Raw genomic sequence first — 23,228 nt, 5'->3', positions numbered from 1 at the left:
CCTCCTAGGATGACTTCCGTATATAAGACGCCCCTCAATTTTCAGTCTAATGATTTTAGAAAAAAATAGTGTCTTATACATGGAAAAATACGGTATGTGCCACATTTTTATTATCCATTCATCCAACAACAGACATAACAAGCATTGGTGAGAAGGTGAAGAAAGGGAGCGCTGTGCACTGTTGGTAAAAAGGTAAACTGATGCAGCCACTGTGGAGAACAGTATGGAGGTTCCTCAAAGAATTAAAAAATAGAACTACCCTCTGATCTAGCAATCCCACTTCCAGGTGCATGTCCAAAGGAAATGAAATCATTATCTCAAAGAGATATCCATTTTCTTTTTGATGAATATTTAGGTTCTTTCCAGTGGGTTTGTTTGTTTTTTGTTTTGTTTTGTTTTTTTTTGAAACAATGCTATGAAGTACCCTTGTACACATGAACAAAAGTTTCTTCCAGGTATACACCTAGGAGTGGAATTTATTCATTTATTTATTCAACACATATTTCTTGAGCACCTATTACATTCCTGGCACCATTATAGGCCTAGGGGACACAGCAGTAAGAATCACACGGAAGTCCCTATACTCAAGGAATTTATATTCTACCAAGGAAGACAGACAAAACAAACAAACAAAATTAAACAAGTATAATGTAGAGCGCATCAGGTAAGTTCTATGGAGAAAAACAAAACCAGAGAGTGGAATAGAGAGTGTGGTGGGCAGGACCTGTTCTTCTTACATAGTGTACTCAAAGAAGGCTATATACTCTGCAGGTGATACTTAAGGAGAGGTACAAAGGAGATGAAGAATCCAACCCTGCATATATCTGGGGGAAGAGCATTCCGAGTAGAGGGGACAGCAAGAGCACAGGCCCTGAGTCAGGAGCATGCCTGGCACATTGGAGTACAGCCAGGACACCGTTGTGGCTGGAGTGGACTAACGGGGTGAGTGAGTAGTAGGAGATGAAGTCAGAGAGATGGGGCCTATTTGTTGCTTCTAAGGACTATAGATTCTACTCTGACTGAGATTAGAAGGCACTGGATTGCTTTGCACTGTGTTGTGATCACAGTTTCATTAAAAGAACCATGCCAGCCCAGCCAGCGTGGCTTAGTGGTTGAGTGTCGACCTATGAACCAGAAGGTCATGGTTTGATACCCGGTCAGGTACCACATATACCACATGACATTAGTAAGAAAAGCGAATTGGCAGCCTGTATATATTTCTGTTTTCTTTGGGGGAGATGGAAATTTCTACAGAGAGCACTGCAGTTTTGATATGGCTAATCTTCTTGCTCTGGCCTTTGATGATGATCAAAGTCTCGCTAATGTAAACTAATTGGAGACATTGGACATGCTGAGTTTTGATTATAAAATGAAATAATTTAATTGCTTTTATATGTACATTAATTGAATCTTTCCTGAGCTAATAATGACAACGTAATAGGCATGTTATGATTAGCTATGAGTAATTATACTTAGAATATTAAACATGGCTGGACTCTTGCTAGATCCCATTTTTACTGCAAAGAATGGGTGTTTAAAATAGACTTTTTTTTCCTTAGGAGTATTTTCATATTTACCTTACAATGTAATTTGAAATATAAGGATGGTTTGGACTACTGTTCATAAATTAGAAATGATGTTTTGTTTGGAGTTAGTTATATGAGTGATTGAATTGTTTTATAGTATTAACTTATTGGAGAGAGAGAAACTGTAAATTGCTATGTTCTTTAAATATAGAACAATATCATGGAAGTTATTAGGACACCATTTCTTTAAAGGTATTCAGAATATGAATTCCAATCCTAAGAGATTTTTTAACATATCAATTCCACTTATCTTTATTTCTGGAGCTTGTCAGTAAGCCTTGCACAAGCAGCAAAACAACAGTGACAGTGGTTAAATCTTCTTGGAATCACTACAGGACATGATCAGGAATCAGAAAACCTGAGTTATAATCCAGTCTCTACAACTAATAATGATTTTCTGATACGAGGCAAATAATTTAAATCTTAATTTCCTTTTATTTACATGCTTTAAAATATATAGTTACCAGAATAAAATATTAAGTATAAACTGAAAACATAAGGCCTTATTTTTATGTTACTATGGGTAATTTTAAACTAAAATCCTTTATGAATTTTTCCCCAACTAACTAAAGTTGAGAACAGGAAAGGTGAGCGATGGAGGGAAATTCTGACTTTTAAAAATTTAATGTAATAATTAAACTTGTCAACAAATAATTTGCCTATAATTTGAGTAGTGTCTAAATTGTATATAACTGGGTGTTATCTAAACTGTATATAACTTCAATTACACATAAGCTTTCCTTCCATCAGTTTTCCTCTCTTTTGTTGAGTTTTTGTTGGAACTATGCAAGAACAGAGGAGGAAAATAGAATTTTTTCAGTTCTATTTATGAAGACAACTGGTATCTCTTGCCAGTTATATTTCTGGGAAGGTGAAGTGATTGTACATAAAGTAGAAATGTCTTGAGATGACTGGCCTGGCTTTGATCCTACTGTTCCCATTAATCTTTCCTTTAGCTGGGGCTACTTCTTCTACATCTGTGAGTTTCGCTATGTCCAGGTTCCCAGACCAAATGCTTTGTATTTAGGCAAAATTTAAGAAACTCCAGACCAGCAGTATAGTAGCCCAGCCTTGTCAGTCTAGCAATTTATTTCCCTATTCTGGACCCAGCACAAGTTTAGTCACTAAAGTCCTGCCTTATTTAGTCATGCCTAAGTCTCTACTTCCTGCTCTGTCCTTTTGAATCAGTAAGTAGCCTTGCCCTTTACTTATCTAAATGCTTAAAGGGCAGAATTTTCTCCCTGTGCTCCAGTCCGCTCCCTGTATCTGCAACCTGATACCTGCTTCCATATTTTCCTGCGGTGCATTACTTTTAAGTAAGTCTGGATTTTACCAATGACAACTGCACCACACCTCACTCACCTCCCATACAGCTGCCAACTTCTCAACATTGATTGAACAGCCAGGGTCTGTTGGGCCTCTGCTTATAGAGGCCTTTGCCCACAGTTCTGTCACCTGCTTCTGGGACCTTCGGAGGTGGCCTACTAATCAATAGGTCCACCTAATCTCTACTTCCGAGTCCCCTGGACTAGTCAGTATGGGTCAGGTTCTAAAATGCCCCAGTGCAGCAACTCTTTCTTAAAGGTCTTCCTTACACAAAATTTCCTTCAAAGATGATTTTCTCATTAGACAGCCATGTCTCGTGCAGAAAAGGAACTCAGTGAATGTTCTTAGGCATTTGGTGCACTTACAAATCCATGGCGTGACCAGTATCTTTAGAACAGAAATTAAGAGAATCCAATGCACATTTACTTTGCCCCTCAAAAACCAACCAACCAACCACTGAATAAATGAAAACCATCCACCCCCCCCTACACCCACAACACCCCCAAACACAGAAGGATATAAAAATGATCAGCTAACTATGGTCATTTAAACAATGGAGCATTCTCATCAAAACTTAATCACTCAAGAATTGCACAACTTGTAATGACTAATGAACATTGGTCCTGGGCTTTGGTGGACAGAGAGATGAACAGAGAAAACTAGTTAATAATTCTGTAGCTACTAATTAATGCCTTCCTGTTTCCATAAAGAAAAAAGAGGTAGACACATGAATCTGATGGCCCCTCAAATTACCAAATGGTTACGTGAACTTTGGTACAGTTGAATTAATCCTTTAATGTTAAATGGGTTGATTTTTGTCATTTTTGAAAGAGAGTGGTATACTTACTTGCCATGGTAATACATTTGGAAGGGGCCTATTCTGGAGGTAAATGTAAATGGAGTCATATGTAGTTTGAAAACCTGTGGAACTGTTTGACATGTGACTATATTTCTAATGAAGAATGATTTGTTCCCACGATTAGTGGGCTTTAAAAAATTTTAAATAGAATCCAAAAGAAATACTCAATTTTATTTCTGTTTTAGACAAAACTATAAGACATATTTTAATGGAAAAGATAAGTATTAAAATGACAGAATTTAGGATGACATATTTAATTGAATGAACCCATTAAGAAGTTTATTACTGCCCCCTGCTGTCAGTTTCTAAAAGAAATATAGTCAAATTACTGTAAAGATTGACTTAGGGTGAATTAGTTGAACAAACTGGTTGGGAAAAAAATTCCCTGCCTCTAATTATACCACTTTTTAGCCAGTTATGCTAATGCTTACACCATTTTTGTGAGCAATGATTTGTCAAAACAAACAAACAACTCTAGCAAAGTATCTATTAGTGGATATGGGATGAGGAATAAAGTTTGTGTTTTGTGAAATACTATATCAATGCATTTTAGACAATGATGTCCTTTATAATTTCTCCAAATTTCATAATTTTGAATTTACTTTTTAATATTTATGTAATTTCGGTAAAACACTTCTCATTAATAAAAGCAAAACTTTGAAAATAAATGGCTTATTTTTTTTACAGTATAATCCTAGCTTGAAATGTTACTTTTATTTTGGCACATGAACTTAAGAACTGAGAAATAATAAAAAGAATAGGTGATGCCAACATAGAGCCACTAGTGCAAGGCCTTGTTTTACTCTTTCACATATTATTGTACTTAGGCATCATGAAATAGAATTCGGTAGGTATTACTAGGATTTCCATTTCACAGATGAAGAAACTGGGTTCCAGAGTATAACTTGCCTACTTGGTCAAAAGGTGGAGCCATGACTGGAAACCCTGGAGTCTGACTCCAGGATCCCTCCTCTTAACCTTTTGCACAAAAGGTATAAACTCTGCAATGAAGGAGGAAGAATTTATAGAAATTATAATGGACATGGCGATGCGTTTATTGATGCCAACTAACTGCACGCTCATGTAACTGTTACTCTTTTCTGGGCCGCAGGCTCTAGTGTGTGCAGCCTGTGCGCGAATAACAGAGCTGAAGCGCTCCCAGTTTGGTTTAATTTTGTTAGGAACGTTCTGCCCTCTTTGCTTGCACAAAGGCGTGTGGAAGTGATTATCTTAAGTGAAAATGTGCCGATTGAGCCCAGGCTTACACCAGATTATAAACTCAGTGGCTATTCTTGTGGTTGGCCTCGGTACACCTGTGCCTTTCGTCTGTGTATCCCCAGACAACTTGGAGCTTTAGCCACACTGTCGGCCGTCTTCAGCAACTCATTCAAATCAGGCCCACACTTTTCACAGTACGTTGAGTAACTCAGTTGCACATTTTAAGTTTCCCTGGCTGTTATGAATTCCAGAGTCCAATATAACGAACTGTTTGTACTCTCTATGCCTGTCCGGTCCTTTGCCTTCCCAGGGTATTAGGTGGTTCATGACAACAAATACTAGTATATCCCACCCACCAGGGACACGGAGGTCAACGGTATTTGCAATTCTGGGATGGCTTTTGCCCTGCAGGTACCTGAAAACAACACCTCAGGCTCCAGAGGGCTAACCAGACAGGAACCCTCTTCTCCCACATTAAAGCAAAATCAAAACTCAACACCACTCATTTGACCATTCAACATTAAAACAAACATTCTTACCTGACTCGAGGAGCTGGGTTTCCAGTGACTCGACACTCCAAATAAACTCTGCTTCCTTCTGCCACTTCTTGGCTCCGCAGCTTCTGGATGAAGCGAGGGGCCGAGGAGAAGTGGGGTGCGCTCTGGGGCTGGGGCTGAGGGATGCTACCGCCCGGCACCGCCTCGTCCCGGTCTGCCGGGTAGCAGGGCCTGGCTTCCGGCAACTTGACCTCCGCTTCCATTTCTTGCTGGTCCTCGGTGGGGCTCTGGCTGGCAGAGGCACTCCTCGGGGCTGACGGCTGATTTTTGGGAGAGAGGTACCCACTGTCTGGTGACGAGGACTCCCCGTTTGGGCTCCTGTTTCTCGGCTTGGCCGCTTCTCTAAATATGGATGTCAGCTCCTCGATGAAATTAGCCGCCTTGTCACACAGCTGGCTCTGGGGGCCAGGCTCACGCTGATAAGCCGGTGCGGGCTTTCCACCTGCGCCCGGAGTGGGGGCGCCGCGCTTTTCAGCCTTTCGGAGGCTCCGGATGTAGCTGGGTCTGGCGAGCAGGGGTGAGCGGGCAGGTTTCCTCTTGGAGCCCTGGGAGGAGAGCCCCTCAGTCTGCTCTGGCCTGTTATCCGGAGGTCTTTCCGAGGAGGTGGGCTCCCCCGATTTGGTCTCCTTGAGGGAAGGGTGTTCACAGAGGCCTGCAGGGGAGGTGCTGAAAATCTGCGAGATCTCCTTCTCCGAGTCACCGTCTTCTGTCTCGGAGTTGGCTATCGCTCTCCGGGCCAGGTCAAGGCTCTTGTTGATCTCTTCCTGGCTGAGAAAAGCGGAGAGCTCAGGGAAGAAGTCAGCACTCTTGCTTTCTTCCTGCATGTCTGATAGGGAATCATAGAAGGAGTCATGGGAGGAAGTCTCTGACATATTTGAATAGTCTTCATACACCCTGTCTGCTTTCCACAGGAAGGCCAGAGACACTGGAAATCAGGTTACTTCTGTTCTGAAAGACAACGTACACAGAATTGCTGTGAGCAGTAATGTTTTGTGTGTGTTAGCCTAATACTACTAATTTACAAATTGGGAGAAACATTAAGGTAAACAAATATGGGGGGGGGGTCCCCAAAAATGTATACCAACACTTTGAATAATTATAAAGGCAGAGTTTATTAAAATGTATTTCCTTTTCAAAATTGAGCTCTCAGCTGTTAAAGTGTGCATACATTTCTTGGGGGACACCCTGTATACAGTTGACCCTTTAACAATATGGGGCTGAACTGAGTTTTTTTTCTTTCCTATTTAGATATGGCCTGCCCTACCTATTCTCAGTTTGGCATTTGCAGATTGAACAAACCTGTGGTGAGAAACAGCTTTTTCTCATTCCCAACTGTAGCTGATTCCCAACTATAGATTCCCAAAAGCAGATTCGCAGCCGCAGACTGGAAAAGACTGTTTTCTATCCATGGTTGGTAGAGTCCCCTGATGCAAAGGTCCAACTGGAGTTGAGTTTTGGGGAAGTCAAAAGTTATTTACGAATTTTCAACTCCAAAAGAGGAGAGGTGTTGGCTCCCATAACCCCCATGTTGTTCAAGAGTCAACTGTAGTGTTTGAAAAACAATTTTAATCTGTTCTATTAACTAAGAAACATTAAGTGTACTTGCATTTACCATCTTAATTTAATATTTGCCCTGCAAGTGAATATTGAGTATGTTACTAACCAGCATTGAATAATTCAAGAAGATGGTATTTATAGTAGGCGCTATAAGTGACTATGAGTGTAATAGGGCATTCTCAGAGCCTCCTTCCCTTCCCATTCCTATATAGGCCTTATGAAAACTCTAATTATGTTAATGTTAGGAGATTAGTAACTTACTGATATTTTTAGTAAATTTGACCCTGTTTATAAAATAACCACAAAGTACATTTTGATTCCAATCTTCATTTATTTTAAGCTTTCAATGAAATATTTGAAACCTTATTGTTTCATCCTTTTCTTTGTTCAGCCATGTGCTTTCATATTCACTAATTCAACAGTTAATTTAACACATAGTTAATAATCACTTATAAAGTTTCAGGCGCTAGAGGTGTAGTCATGCTCTAACTGGGATTGGCAAACTGTAAAAGCCAGATAGTAAATACTTTTGACTGTACCATCTCTATTGTAACTCCTTAAATTTGACATTGGAATATCAAAACAGCCATAGAAATACATAAGTAAATAAGCATGACTGTGTGGCAATAAAACTTTATTTATGGACACTAATATTTGAATTTTATGTTTTACGTGCCAAACACATTATTTTTCTTTTGAATTTGATTTTTTTATAACAGTTTAAAAATGTAAAAATATTCTTAGTTTGCAGGCCATGCAAATACAGATGGTAGGATGGCTTTGGTATAGCAGCTGAAGTTTGCCGACCCTTGATCCAGATGGCTAACACAATCCTTATATTTAAAGAGGTAAAAGTCATGTGGTATGGTAAAGATGGGGGATTGGAGAATACATTAAACAAATAATATATAAATAACCTAGAATTTGGTTAGGGTGTCAAAGGAAAAGAGCTTGGTTGCTATGCGAGCCTATCTTACTGTCAAAGACATGTGAGAGAACTATGTGCCCTGAATAGGAATGTTACCAGCATTAAATAAAAGGTGTTTCGACACCTGCCAAATAATTGGGCATCAATTTAACTTCCACTGCATTTTGAACTAAATATTGTGAGGGAGTGACTCTCTCATTACTCTAAGTGTACTGCCCTTTTTCTACATATTGTTCATAGAATGATAGAGGGAAGACCTAGAAAACTTGGCCTGGATGGTGTGGCTCAGTTGGTTGGGCATCATCCCATGCACTAAGAAGTTGCTAGTTGGATTCCAGGTCAGGGCACATGCCTGGATTGTGGGGCGATCCACTGTAGAGGGCATGCCCAGAGGGATCCGATTGATGTTGCATCGATGTTGCTCTCTTATCCCTTCCTCTCTCCAAAAATCAATAAACTAGTCTTTTTCCTAAGTAATTTTGCCTCACAGTTGAGTCTGGAAATCAATAAAAGGAGGCTTGCTGGGTGTGGTGAAACTCAACTGGGTAAGCTGGGTGGGAGTGAACTTGGTGAGACATTCGTTCTCAGAAGTTAAGTATGCCTTGTGAGGCTAGAATGGAACTGCTTGTTTAGAAGCAATTTCCCATCTAGGGATTCTGCCTAGAGCAGTGGTTCTCAACCTTGGCTGCACATTAGAATCCCCTGGGAATCTTTTTAAAATCCTGATTTCTGTGCCTCATCCTCCGGAAATTGTTTCTTTGTTACTAATGTTGTGGCCCCACCCCATAACAACGAAACAGAATTTCCGGAGGATGAGGCCCAGAAATCAGGATTTTAAAAAGATTCCCAGATGATTCTAATGTGCAGCCAAGGTTGAGAACCATTGGCCTAGAGTAATGAGATTTTCTTTTATTAAGTGTAATGTTATTTTCTCTCACATGACCCAAGAGAGTCAGCTTGCATTTTTTTGGCCCCTGAAAGTCCCTAATCTCAAAAAGCATTACATAGAAGGTCCCAGAAATGCACCTCGAGGACCTGCTGCCACATAAGGATGATTCAAGGAATCTACTAATTCAGCAGAAGGTTTGTAACCAGAGATCCTAAAGCTCATTAGGAACCTACTATATCTCCTTTAGTTGAATGTTACACTTGCATCTTAGATGTCCACTTAGAAAGATGACTCACTTGGTTGAGCCTGAATTATGAGATTCTCTACATTCTAGTCCTACTCTACCCACTGAACCAAATTTCCCACTGTTGTCCAAGTAAATCTTATAAATCCATTAGAGTGGTCTCATCATTGCCCGCCTCTTTATCAACCCAAACATTACTCTGATTCCTTTGTTCAGTCTGTGTTCCCCAATGGAACCGTTCTGATTCCTCAATAATTCGTTAAATATAGCCTATTATGGAGAATAGCTATATTCAATGTATTTTGAATATTTGAGTATGTTTTGTTTTCATCCATTTTTTTTCTACCGAACTCAGTACTGATAGAGATTGGGGAACATTTTAGTACTGAACTCAAGGGGTCCACCACTTGGGGTGCTCTATTAAAAATCAAGACATGGTTGTCACAAGGTAGTTTAATTTTCTTGCAGCAAGTAAAGGAGACAAGGAATTCATATCCACACCTCTGCCTCCCAGAAGGAGGCTTAGCCATTGTTGGTATACACTATTTGGTCAATTGCGTGTTGATTTCTTCTTTTTGAAGTTGGTTACACTTATCAGGTTGTGTTCCTTTCAGCTTATCTGGTTTACAGCTGGTCTGCAAAATACCGTGTTACCTTTTCACTTTTAGCAAAAATAGCCTTTAGTAAGGATGGCCCAAACCTTGAGACCCTTGTCCTATCTAACGATTTTGTGTCAACCGCACCTGGAGCTAAGCTGAAAGTCCAGGTAAATATTGAGAACAAAACCTTTGATTCTGAAGTGATTAACTTTTGAAACAGACTCTGGAATAGATAGACCACATAGAAGAGAATTCCCCATTCAAGATATGTTTGTGGAGTATCTAGGAGGACATGCCAAGCAGTGTGCTAGGCACTCAGATATAATTTGGAAAAGACAAGGTTTCTGCCCTCATTGAACTTAATAGTCTATAAAGGACGCAAATAAGTAATAAACATGTATGCTTTAGTAGTGTGTCAAGTGCTGTGGCGAGAGAACAAAGTGCTATGTTAGCATCTAGAAGGGACAACGGGGCACAGAGCACACCCCTGGCAGAGCACAATCGCATTTTTATCCTCCTGTTCCACCGTGGACAGATATCACAAGCACCGGTAGATCTGGCACCTTCTGTCTGAAGTCTCCAATTGCAACTTTTTTCTTCTGAGGCTTTTTCTTCCCATCCGCCACATCGCTGTTGCTGGCGGCTGCCAGAAGAGTAGAGGCCAGCCTCCAACAGCCGCCTCCCCTGCCGCAGCTCTGCAACCCTCAGCTCCTCCGGAAGGGGCCAAGATGGTATTAAGAGTGGAGCCGTTTTCCCTTTTTGCTTCTGCCTGTGCAATATGGCACAGTAATGTCTCCATGGAAAATGGCCTTGCTAGAAGGCGGGGCTTCATGTCCTTGCGCATCTGGAAGTGCCTACTTATCCACTGGGCGGTGGCAGCGTGTGCAGCCTCAGAGGCGCTGCAGCTGCAGCACGCCTGGGTCACAAAGGATCCTGGGAAGCAATCGATGAAGCGGCGGCTCAGCCGCAGAGTCCTGTGCACCCTGATGCCCTCTTTGCACGGCCTGTCTGGGGAGACCATGACTTTGCTTTCCAGCACCTGCAGCTTTGGGGTCCCCTTGGATTGCGGCAGGGTGTGGACCACATCCTGGAGCTTTTTATCTTCCTCGGCAGGAGTGCAATGCCCAGTGCGGGCAGTACCAGTGTGTAAGTAGTAAACCCAGGGAAGGTGGTTTTGGGTTTGAGTCCGGCATGAGGTACAAAAGACCATGTCGATACAGGAGGTCCCAAAAATGTATACACACTTTGAATGATTATAAAGTCAGTGTTATTAACATACAGTTCATTTTCCAAATTTAAAAGCATTTACAGAAATTTTTGTTTGTTTGTTTGTTTTGGTCAAGGCACTGCTGATAAACCAAAGCAATGGAATCACAAACATCAAGAATAATTTTGTTCATTTTTTTGTGTGGCATTCGTTGACTGTCGCCGGTTTTGTACCATAAACTTTATCTTTTCTGTGTCCCCATAATAAATAGTCTGGTGGCACTTTGGGATAAATTTTTTTTGTTCAAAGCTTAGTCAGGCTTTACCCATTATTTCAAATTAGTTAAACCTGAAAAGGATTGAAAATTAAGTGAGTTATCAGCTGTTAAAGTGTGTATACATTTTTGTCATTCCAGACGCAGCACGGACGTGACCCTGTGTCATCGGGGATGACCTTGGAAATAGTTCTGGTTTTCCCCCCAGTGCAGTGGTCGGCAAACTCATTAGTCAACAGAGCCAAATATCAACAGTACAATGATTGAAATTTCTTTCGAGAGCCGAATTTTTTAAACTTAAACTGTATAGGTAGGTAACATTGTTATTAACTTAATTAGGGTACTCCTGAGGCTTAGGAAGAGCCACACTCAAGGGGCCAAAGAGCCGCATGTGGCTTGCGAGCCGCAGTTTGCCTACCACTGCCCTAGTGTGATGTGTGTTGATGTCCACCATGCCTCACAGTACACTGTCATGTGGCAGGCCTTCTTGTCCATGAACCGCCAGTTTTACTAATTTCAGCTGGTGCGGGCTCCTTAACGAGGCACATGCTCCTGGTGTTTCTTGCTGTTCCATGAAAAGTTCTTAAAGAAACAGGCCTTCCCTTATGTATATACACACACATGTGGAAGTTGCTGAGGACACCTTTGTCCTCGAAGAGGCATCCTTCTCAGAGAGGCATGTGCTTCAACAAAGGGTATCTGGAATGAACAACAGCCACAGGACTAGATGAAGAGCCAGGTGCCTCCTCCTGTGACTGAGGCGCCTTTGTTTTAGTTGTTGGCTGAATTCGATAACTGACCATCTGGGTTGCTTTTTTTGTTGTTGTTCTTCCGATGCTTTAAATTCTTGCCCTGATGTTTTAAAGTCACCAATAAAGAGTGAGTGCTCCAAACCCTAGGCACCCACCCCCAAATCATTCCCCCCTCGCCCCAGCCCTCTATTTAAGAACTGGCTTTGTGCCCCTCTAAGTCATAAACTCTTTTTTCTTCTAAGTTTCTTAATAGTTTATCACAGAAGGGTGTCTTGCAGTCGTAATAAGAACTACAGGGGTCCTAGCCCATTTGGTTCAGTGGATAGAGACTTCGCCCACAGACTGAAGGGTCCTGGGTTTGATTCCCGGTCAAGGGTCAAGGGCATGTAGTTGGGTTGCAGACTCGATCCCCTGGTCGGGGTGCATGCAGGAGGCAATCAATTATGTCTTTTTCACATTGATGTTTCTCTCTCTGTCTCTTCCCCTCCCTTCAACTCTCTCTAAAAATCAATGGAAAAATATCCTCAGATGAGGGTTAAAAAATATATAAATAAATGTCTTTGAACCGCCCCCCCCCCCCCACCAGGCTAGAGCCAGGTATAATGTGCTTGGAAAGAACAGATGTCTGTGGGAAGCTTATGGGGCCCAGGTGAGTGCCCCAGGCATTTCTAGCCAATTACTACTGGTTGACTGAGATCCTGGGAAAAACAGTAATGCCTTAAAGCTACAACACTAAGACTTTATGACAGCTTTCCTCATCACTAGGCCATAGAAAATTTTCAGCTCCATTTTAGTCCTATGGGACCTCTTCGGGGTCTGTCATGGACCAAAATGCCCTTATGCAGGGCCTGAATGTACAGTCTTGCATCCCCGAGAAAGTATGGTAGACTCAGATAACTCAGAGAGGTTCCGTTAAACAGCAATCACCTGGAGATGGGGAAAATAGCCAGAGATGAGGTTAGAAAGCAGGAATGGGTCAGAGAGGGCCTGAAGCCATGCGAAGAGCTTGAATTTTATCCTATGCACAGTTAGGAGACAAAGGAAGACTGTGAAAAACATCCCAGAGTTGCAATTAAGAAACAATATTGATTGGAGCCTGAGCAGGAGACAGAGTGAGGGGAAGAGGAGGCGTCTGTAGTAGTTAGGGGTTGTGTGTGTTTCTCACTGTTTTATTTTTGATTGCCCACCATCTGAACCTTGTTAGTTTTGGATAATTCCTCATATTAAGAGCCTCAGTGAGAAACTGAGTTTCTGTATCGGAACGGGATGTAAAATCTCCAAATATTTGCTTCCCCAGCACCTTGGAACCTGGGCATAAGTCTTGGCACATGGCCTGGACTTGGCAATTAACTGCATCCATCTCTTGGACTTGGAAGCAGGATCCCTGGTGAAACCTTTCTGACAGCTGGACACACATGGTGACAGCAGAGGCAGCACCACGGAGTGTTCAGGGCAGCAGTGGCAGCTGTGCAGGGGGGTATCCAGGGTTGGAGATGGAAGCTGTGGTGTGAACTCTTCAGCTTTGGCAGCAGGGATAGCCACACAGGAGCCCTTTTGTGGCACAGCTCTGCGGTCTTGCCTCCTGCATAGATTCCTGGATTCATTCTGTGAGTTGCCACAACTCCTATTAATAAATCTCTTTGCACTCAAGTTGGCCAAATAATATTTCTGTTGTTCGCAACTAAGGAACACAATTGATAGTAGATAAAAAAGATGATGGAAGTGTGAACAGGTGACACTGAGGCGGAAAACAGAGGATTCAACCAATTCATAGACAATAGAAAGGACAGAAGTTGACGATTGATTGAACGAAGAGATGATGCAGAGGCAGGATTATAGATTTCTTACTCAGACAATGGGGTGGATGGTGCCAATAACTCAATACAAGGGGGGAGCAAGTTTTGAAGAAAAAAAAGCAGCTTAATTTTGACTTGCACTTTTCACATCTGAGGGCACTCTGGAACTCTGGTGCTGATACTGGAAGGCAATTTGAGATAGTGGTCCAGAGCCCCGAGAAGGGAAAACAGAGCTGGTTTGGGAATTATTAGCCCACTAGAGGCCCGGTGCATGACATTTGTGTGCGGGGGGGAGGGGGAGTCCTCCCCCCTGTGCCTGTGCCCTCTCACAGTCTAGGACCCCTTAGGGGATGTCTAATTGCTGACTTAGGCCTGCTCCCCCCAGTGGGGCAGGACTGGGCTAAACGGGCCAGACCCACCCTGGAGCCAACCTCCTGTGGTCCCTCTCTGGCCAGCCGGCAGCACCTGGAGTGGCGCCATGGCTTGAAGGGTGAGCGGGGTTCCTCTGGCAGCTGGGGTCCCTCAGCCTGGCCTGCGGGGATCTGGTTGAAACCAGCTCTCCGACATCCCCAGAGGGGTCCTGGAGTGCGTGAGGGCACTCTGCAAAGTTGCTGTTGTACAGGGTGTGGAACGCAAATGCAAGTGTTCAGTAAACCAGATTCGGGACCGACAGTGTCCTAGCAATAGGTGGAATTGTGCGGCCCTGTGAGGAATCGGGTTCCCACCTCTCTGGTTCCGGGGTGCGTCACCCGAGAACTGCTGCTGCCAAGTCACTGCAGCTTGGCAGCTCCTGTGTTGAGCATCTTCCCCCTGGTGGTCAATGTGCATCATAGCTACCAGTCGGATGGACACTTAGTATATTAATCTTTTATATATAGAGAGAGATGGCTTCAGGTTGGAAGGGGACAGTTCTTCCATTGTCAAAGAAGAGAAGTAATATAGCATGTTGGAGAGAGAAAAAGAGAGAAGTAATATAGCATATGAGAGAGAGAGAGAGAGAGAGAGAGAGAGAGAGAGAGAGAGAGAGAGAGAGAGAGAGATTTGTAATTGAAAGAAAGAGAGATCCTATCTTGAGGCTTCTGTGCATTTGGAAATTTATAGGGACAGGAGACAATTTCTCCCTTAAGGATATATAGGTGAGGGGTTATTTGAAATTAGATGTAATGTATTTGTAGTGTCATTAATCTGTGTGATCAGGCACTTCCCTCCACCAGAGCTCAGCAGTCCCGGTGCGGATATGGAGGTAGATCACCCAGGTATTGGCACATAGGTAAGATGGAAAGGAAGTAGACAAGACTGTTGAAAATATTGCAAGACAGGGGTGGGTTCTAAAATCTATGCTGGATTGGAATTCATAGGTAGGAATTTGAATATAAAGAGATGAAGAGACTAAAGACATAGTGAAAACAAAAAAAGGTAAAATGAAAATGATTGATCTGGAAGGATGTATTAAGACAACGAAATGTCTGACTGGATCATTTTAGAGGCAGAACCTTTTGACTTCTGACTGAATTTAGAGTATGGCTATCTTTGACTCTTTTTGTGGAACAGTGTCAGAGTTGAGTAGTTGCTACAGAGACTGTATGATCGACAAAGCCTAAAATATTTACCCAGACTTTTACAGAAAAAAGTTTGCCAAACCCTGCTATGGAACATCAGCTTCTTAATGAATTCATATAACACACAAGCACTAATAATGATGATCATGACAATGATAATGGCTAACAATGAACAGCGAACCACGAGGCAGGCATTGTATCAAGAGCCACTATGTAGTTTGTAGATTGTTTCATTTCAAATTCTCACAATATGCTCCAGTTTAGAAAGAAGGAAACTGAGGCAGAAAATGTAAGAAAAAGCCATGATTCACACCCAGACAGTGACTCCAGAGCTCATGATCTTAACCACACAGTTTACTACCATTGAATTATCGTTCTAACAACCAAGCACTCTAAGCAATATATCAGACTAATTAAGTTGTGGGCCAGAAATCAGAGTTCTGCTATTAATTATATTTCATGTAAAGTGAACATAATCTGATACGTCTTAAAACTTCATGAAAAACATTACATGAGGAAGCTTAGCAAAATTCTGAATGATGAAGCAATTTCCAGTTCTTCTTTTAAATAGGGAGTGTTTGCCGGAGGCAGATTAAATCACCTGCTTATTAACTTACATTTTGGGTTTAAAGGGGCGCCATCTGATGGGATCCAGTTGTCAGGATTAGGTGTAGCTTAAAAACTGCTTGCATAGTGAAAAAAAAAATAGCTCTATGGCATATATGGTTTGGGTTTAATTTACAACCCAGCTATTGCTGCTAGAACATGCATGTCGTCTAGGGAAAATACTCATTCAATGTGTGGACAAGGGAGGTTTACAGGTGGCCCACACTCACTGGAAAATTGTGCGTCAGAGATTTCTGTGTCAGTCAACACCCCCCAAATAAAAAGATCATTATCAAAAGAAATACTGCAAACATCATCATTATTTCCCTGAGATTTCATGTTTTATTTCAAACAGTGCTTTGGGCAATTCTAGGCTGGTGTGATAGAGGCAGAAATGAAATACATTAAGAAAGAGCTAGTTATTCAGTCTTTAATGAGTAAAGAGGAAGGGCGGTAGATGCCCAAAACATTTAAGTGTTCCATTTTAGCAAGTGGAATTGTAAGATTTTGAAATTTTGAGGAGGAATATTTTCCTACATCTTTAAAACTTTTGTGCCCCTTCCCTCTACCCTCTTCTAAGAAATTTGAATCGCCTGGAAACTCATTTCTTAGTCTTCTTCTCCTCTGGGTCTTCATCATCTTCATCATTAATAATTTAGCCCAATTGTCACTTCCCCTAAAACTCTTATAAGCAGCAACTATTTTCTAATTTCTTGAAATTTGTGTAGTTCTAGCTTCTTCACCAGGGGAGAAATGGCTCTTCTTTGGCTCTGCTCATTTTAGAGTCATTCTTTCTTTCTGCCACTTGCCTTTTCTGGAATGATAAGTGGAACATGAACTCGGTTGAACCACTGTTTTATCACTTACGAGGTGCAAGGGAAGCGTCACGGAGGGCAGAGATGAGCCAGGCATAGTCTGTCTCCTTTAATGATGTTATTATCCAGTAGGAGAGATTAGAGGGATTAGACAAGAGTAAAAATGACAAACACAAGGAGGAACATGATAATTGCTATTAAAATAGTTTAAACAAATAACTGTATATCTGAAATGGGAGGAATGATCATATTTGCAAATTTGGTCATGTCACTCCTTTGGTACTTTTCCCCCAGTAGTCCCCGTGCCTACCCGCCCCCCACCCCCCCACTGGGCTGATGAGAGAAGGTCTAAAGCAGCATATGCAGGTCATCTGTGTGCCTCTGGGCGATTTGCTCTGATGTAGGCTCTCCAGCCTCATATTCCATTGTCATTCTGACCCATGTTTCAGTCATGCCTCACTGGTCTACTTGTCAGTCAGTCCTTGAACATGCCGTGTTCTTTCATGTCTTCATGCTTTGCACATGCTGTTTCTTTTGTCCTCCCCTCTGTTTCTGTGTTTCAAATCCCAGTTCATCCTTGAAAACTTTACTTCTTTACTTAATTTCACTTCTTTTGGGTGCTTTCTACGATTCCCAAGTCAGCATTAATCTGCTCCTTCCTCTGAACATGGCACTTTGCACAGTATTTATTATAAGTCATCTGACTGCCGGGAGCCGGTCCATCCTTGCTGTTTCAAGGGACCTGGCATATATGGCATACTGTTCTTAATATGTTTGCTCACCTTCTTGGTTGTTTCCCCAAGTAGGGATTTTCCCCTGAAGTTAGGGAGGGAATAAAACCTCTTAACTAGTGCCAGGTGGGTAATTAATCACTTTAACTATGAACAATCATGCTTAAGCTACATAATCTTTACTCCCTGTAATGGAGATAAGAAACGCCCTAACCTTTGTAATAGAGATTGATAGGATTGAATCAACTGGTATAAATACAGATGTAATAAGACAGCAAGACACAGAACTTAGAATACAGAACCAAGAGAGACAGAACCTAGGCACAGAACCTCCACAGAACGTTCTCTAGAGACAGAAGAACTTCGCTGGAGAGAACATGGCAAAAGTTCCTGGACAGAAACTGGCCTCAGAACCTAGAGACAGAACCTAGCGAGAGAACATGGCAAAAGATCTTGGACTGAACCTGACTACAGAAATTGGCAAGAGAACCTGACTAGAACAGGGTAACTGAACCTGGCTGGAGAACCTAGCGAGGGAACTTGGCAGCAGAACCTGGCTGGAGAACCTAGCAAGAGAACATGGACACAGAACCTGGCTGGAGATCCTAACCAGAACTTTGCTGGAGATCCAGACCAGAACTTGGCTGGAGATCCTGGCTAGGCTGCTGATCAACTGAACGCTGTCTCCGTGTCATTCCTTCTTCACCGACTCCATCCACACCTTTGGGAACCCCTGGACCCGCTGGGGTTGGACCCAAGCATCTAACTGAATTATAAATATGGGTTTAGAGAGCCCCTTTTCCATTAGACTGTGAACACCTTGAAAGCAGGAGCTGCAACCAACAGTCTTTGTATGGCTAGTGCTTAGCAAAGTATCTGAATCATGGCAGATGATGGAGAAAAATAGAACTGGTATTTGATATTGAGAGTTATACCTGCTTTAGGTTCTTGGATGGTAACATGGAGGCAGTTGTAGGTGTCCTCATGGTCTTATGAAGGCAAATTATTGCAGGTGAATTTTGACATTTATGCATAATGCCAAACTCAATCTTTTGTTGTTGTTTTTTTAATTAAAGTACAGTTGACACACAATATTGTATTTGTTTCAGGTGTATAGCATAGTGATTTAACCTTTCTATACCTTACAATGTGATCACCACAAGTCTGGTAACCATCTGGTGCTGTATAAAGTTATTATGATATTATTGACTATATTCCCTGCAAACATGAGGTGAAGCAAAAGTTTGGGAGGGCCGGCAAGTACTGTGAGGCAGTTCAGGCTCCCTTCCACCTTGAACTTCCACAGGAAGCTTATCCGCATCTTGGCTTATCCTAAGCAAATATCGCTTCAAATGTAAAATTTCATGGTCACCTATTTTGTTGAAACATTGTGCATATTTTATTCTTAAGGAATTTTATGCCACTTAATTTATAGATTATTTCTAATTGTATATAATCTGAATTTTGTTGGACTCATGTTCTACTATGGAATATGGAACATGTAAGTTTTCAATGACTATTTTATATTCAGTATGTATATCACACATTGTGACATAAAAATTTTATCAAACATTGTCTTGGCATTGTTATCCTAGTAGTTGGGAAAACATTTATTTTTGAGTTCCTGAATATGTAATGTGTCGTATAAAATTCACATACATATGCAAATATACAAATAATAGAAAAGATAGAGAGGCAGATTTAGACATGAATAGCATTTGCTTTGAGAGTTGCTGACTGTTGAGGATGATTATAAAAACCAGATCTGTGATATCCAGGGTAATCCTCTCTTTTGCCAGTAAAAACATACCGTGGGTCATGCCCTCTGTGATCCCTGTGAGGCAGGGCACTACAGGCTGTTGAAATGTCCAATATTTCCCTGACTTGGGAAGAACTTGGGGAAGACAAGGCACACGCACAAGAAATAGCAGCAGTCTTGTAGAAAGAACTCAATTACAACAATAAAAGCTAGCCTCCCTGAGACTTACTATGCAACAGCTTCTGAATTACGAATTGCCTGGTTTAATTGCCTATAGTAAATTATTTGATTCTCAGAACAATTGATGGGGTAGACATTATTTTCATTGTTATTATTCCCAGTACCCAAACTATAGCATAAACATGTTCAGTGATTTGGACAAAGTTGAGCTGTCAGGGAATGGTAGAATTAGGGTTGAAACCTATATTTAACCACACAGTTGTTTTTTCAAAACCATTGTTAGATAATGGGGCAAGTTTTGCCATCTGTTTGTGAAATACACTGTAGAGACATTGAAAATTTTGAAAGAAAAAGTGATGTTACTGAAAGGCTGACAGACACCAAGTATCACACAATATCCCATACCCCATGGGCCAGGGACTTAAGAGAGTCCAGATAGTACCATTTCAATAGGCATTTAAAAATGTATATATGGTTAGGAATAAATACATGAAAAAGGTTGGAAAAACATGCACCAAACAATTAATGCTTACTACTTCTATGATGGGGCTTAAGCAGGGGCAGGGTTGATGGGTGGGACACTTAGGAGAAACTTTTGTTTTTTATTTCTCATTCTTTGGGGGGGGGGAGCTAAAATTAGGAGTGATTTTAAATTTAGTAATTTTATTTGTTTATTTTCATACTCAAACAACTACTAAAATAGTAGTAAAAACTGTTGGTACAATGATTCAATGCTAAGACCATTTAAAAATAAACCCTAAACTATGAAAACCAAAGTTGAAAAGTTTTTAAACTTTTTTTCCTCTTGTTTTAGAATCACGGGCGGTCTCTAGACCAGCGGTTCTCAACCTGTGGGTCACGACCCCTTTGGCGGTCAAACGACCCTTTCACAGGGGTTGCCTAAGACCATCCTGCATATCAGATATTTACATTACGATTCATAACAGTAGCAACATTACAGTTATGAAGTAGCAACGAAAATAATTTTATGGTTGGGTCACAACATGAGGAACTGGATTTGAAGGGCCAGAAGGTTGAGAACCACTGTAAGACCCAGGATGGAGCTACCCTGGCCCATGAACTTAGAGATAACTCTCATGTCCTTGTTAATGCTCTGCTTGACCAGAAGCAGTTTATCCAGTCAGCCAATCCCAAAGGCCAAGCCAGCTGGGCTTTATACTGACTCCTTGTGACCTCTCACCCCAAATGAGGTGGCCCAAGCCAACCAGATAGTTTCCCAATTTCTTTTTCTCGTCCTTTATTTTTTATCCTATAAACGCTTCCTGCCTTTTGCCCTATTTGGCAGTTCTCTGAAAAGATACTGCTTCATGAAGTGTTAAATAGTTTGTATCACCTAAATTGTCTTTATTCCTTCCCTCCTCCCTCCCTTCCTCTTTCCTTTCTTTCTTCTTTCCTCTTTTATTTATGATGATCTTTTTCACTAAGGGCCCCATAGAGCAAACGTCAAACATAAAACATTTCTAAAATCATATTAGATGCAGAAATGCACATTTTTATAATTTATTTCTTATTAATACATGCGGATTTCTTTTTTCATTAATCTTTAAGTAAATTGTTATTACAGGGAGATATGTCATATTTATTCTACTGTTTTCAATACTCACCAAATCAGTATATTTTATCTCAGTTTTAGGACCATAATATAATAGCTCATTTAATGCCCCATAGCAGCCATATATAGAGTATTTTACAGAGAGAGGGTGTTTGCAGTTATTCCTGGGAGCCTCTTCATGTTATTATCTTTGTCCACCATATTGAATCAGTTGCAAATATCTAGATTTTTACTTTTAAGTCATCCATTTCCACTGCAGTTGTCTTCATTCAGGGCTTAATTCCTGCCACCTAAATGCAAAACCTATTTACTAAATTTGTTTCTCTATTCTCTAATATGATTTAACAGTTACAAATTACAATCAGAATTGTTTTCCTCCATCTTTGTTTTCTTTGCTGGAATTTAACAGGACACAACGTGAACTTTAGATGACCTAAATTCCTGACTGCAGCTTAGTTACCTTGATACCCTTTGATATTCTCCACGCACACATTATTAACGAAGTGGAGGCTCTTGCCTTGGAAGTAGATTTCAGCCGGTATATCCTTAAGAAGGTGCCAGATTTATTTTGAAACCTGACTAATGTTTCCTCTCTACATTTTTAAAAAATGAGATAAATCTAAGTAATTGTAATTATCCAGCGTAATCTAGATACTCTGTTGCTATAGGACCTTTTCAACCCTCAGTTTTAGCAAAAAACAAGAGAAGCTCAAATAGAACTGACTATAGAGTCGCCAGGATATAGATCCTAATCCATATCGGACACTGGAACGAGAGAGGACTAATTTGTTTTCTAGGAATATGTAATCATGCATTTACGGAGCAACGGTTAGCTTGCAAATCTCTTCGGTCTTCTCTACTGTTAGCAATAACTTGTCAAAGAGACTCAGATTTTAAAAATCTGAATAATTGAGGTGGACATTTACGTTCTTTCTTTGAAGAGAAAATATTGAAAGCATATTTATCAAGCGATAAGAATTGAATTTCTGCACATACATGATTAAGTAGATTTTGAATAATATTATATTGTCAGGCACAAGACCACATTATTCATACTAAAAGGCAATTAGTATTTTTAGCAAATCTGAAAAGGTACTATGAACCTGAAATCATTTTGTATTAACCTCATGTATTGGATTCAAGATAATTTCATGTGTAATTTAAAACAACATGATATAAATTTACACTGTGATGTTTACATTTTACTAGATCATAGTTTCTTTTAGTAAGCTTTATCTTTCCAGAAAAATATGTAAGCTTTATGCATAGATATAATTTAAAATGTCTGCTATTACTGTCAACTGATTTAAAAAAACCCTTGAAAGTGTAATTAACTTAAAATGTTACTAAAAGCTAAAGTGTATCATTTAAGCCATCGGTATTTAGCTTAAGTATGGGCGAGGTTCAAATGAACTGCATTCTTATATTCTGTAAACAAAACACATATACAATCTTGACAAATGTTGGTTCCATAATTACATTTAATCCTTTTGGTATTGGTGTCAGCAATTTAGCATGCTTAAGGTTCTAATAGAGAATGCAATTATTTGACGGCAAAGGTAGAAATAAAGCACACAGATAAATCTTATAAATTCTGTTTTTGAAAAGATGACAAAATTCCCATTACTTTCCCTCTCCAAATGAAAGAAAAATCAAGGCAGCTTCTAAGTAGTATTATATCTTTAGGCAAACTGCTATCATATTTTTTTTTAAATTAACAAATGTTGCTCTCCTAGTTAGTATATTAGGATACATCTTACAGACCTGTTCAATCCTTGGTTACTTTGAAGACTCTGAAAAGGTGATGTAGTTCAGATGAGCATTTCCACTTTTCTGGGGGAGCAGAGGTTGGCCTTGCCTATTCATGACAGACTGCTTGGTCCGTGGTCACTGTGAGGCAACTGTGGCCTCAGAATCGCATCTGTCCTCTTACTCCACTCAACTATATTTGGTAACTGAACTCATGTTTCCTCAGACTGCCACCATCAGGAATTCCAGCAGTGAGCTGGGAGGCAACCCCAGGTCTGAGGGATGGGTTCTTAGAAATTGAAGGTGCTTAGGGTAGAAAGAATTTTTTGTGAATCTAATAAACACAGGATTTATTCTTATTCCTCTACACCAGTGGTTCTCAACCTTGGCTGCACATCAGAATCACCTGGGAATCTTTTTAAAATCCTGATTTCTGGGCCTCATCCTCCGGAAATTCTGTTTCT

The 23,228-nt window shown here is 40.8% G+C and overlaps 1 protein-coding gene and 1 pseudogene across 8 annotated transcripts in view; both read right to left on the bottom strand.

Moving 5' to 3' along the window:
* Nucleotides 1-22,908, bottom strand: part of PALLD (palladin, cytoskeletal associated protein) — a 407,453-nt gene extending 384,545 nt beyond the window's left edge. For 7 of the 8 annotated variants that reach the window (XM_036315085.1, XM_036315088.1, XM_036315090.1 and 4 more), the window contains exons 1-2: nt 22,780-22,908; nt 5,529-6,494 (exon numbers count right to left, since the gene is read on the bottom strand). In XM_036315085.1, coding sequence (XP_036170978.1) covers nt 5,529-6,418 — 890 coding nt within the window. In that variant the 5' untranslated portion in view covers nt 6,419-6,494; nt 22,780-22,908. The remainder of the gene's footprint in view (nt 1-5,528; nt 6,495-22,779) is intronic. The other variant, XM_036315086.1, reaches the window with a different exon arrangement.
* On the bottom strand, nt 10,212-10,973 carry LOC118658487 (annotated as a pseudogene).
* Nucleotides 22,909-23,228: the final 320 nt, after the last annotated feature.

Source organism: Myotis myotis, unplaced genomic scaffold (genome assembly GCF_014108235.1).
Source record: "Myotis myotis isolate mMyoMyo1 unplaced genomic scaffold, mMyoMyo1.p scaffold_m19_p_6, whole genome shotgun sequence".
NCBI classification, from domain to species: Eukaryota; Metazoa; Chordata; class Mammalia; order Chiroptera; family Vespertilionidae; genus Myotis; species Myotis myotis.
This window is presented reverse-complemented; position numbering and strand designations above follow the sequence as displayed.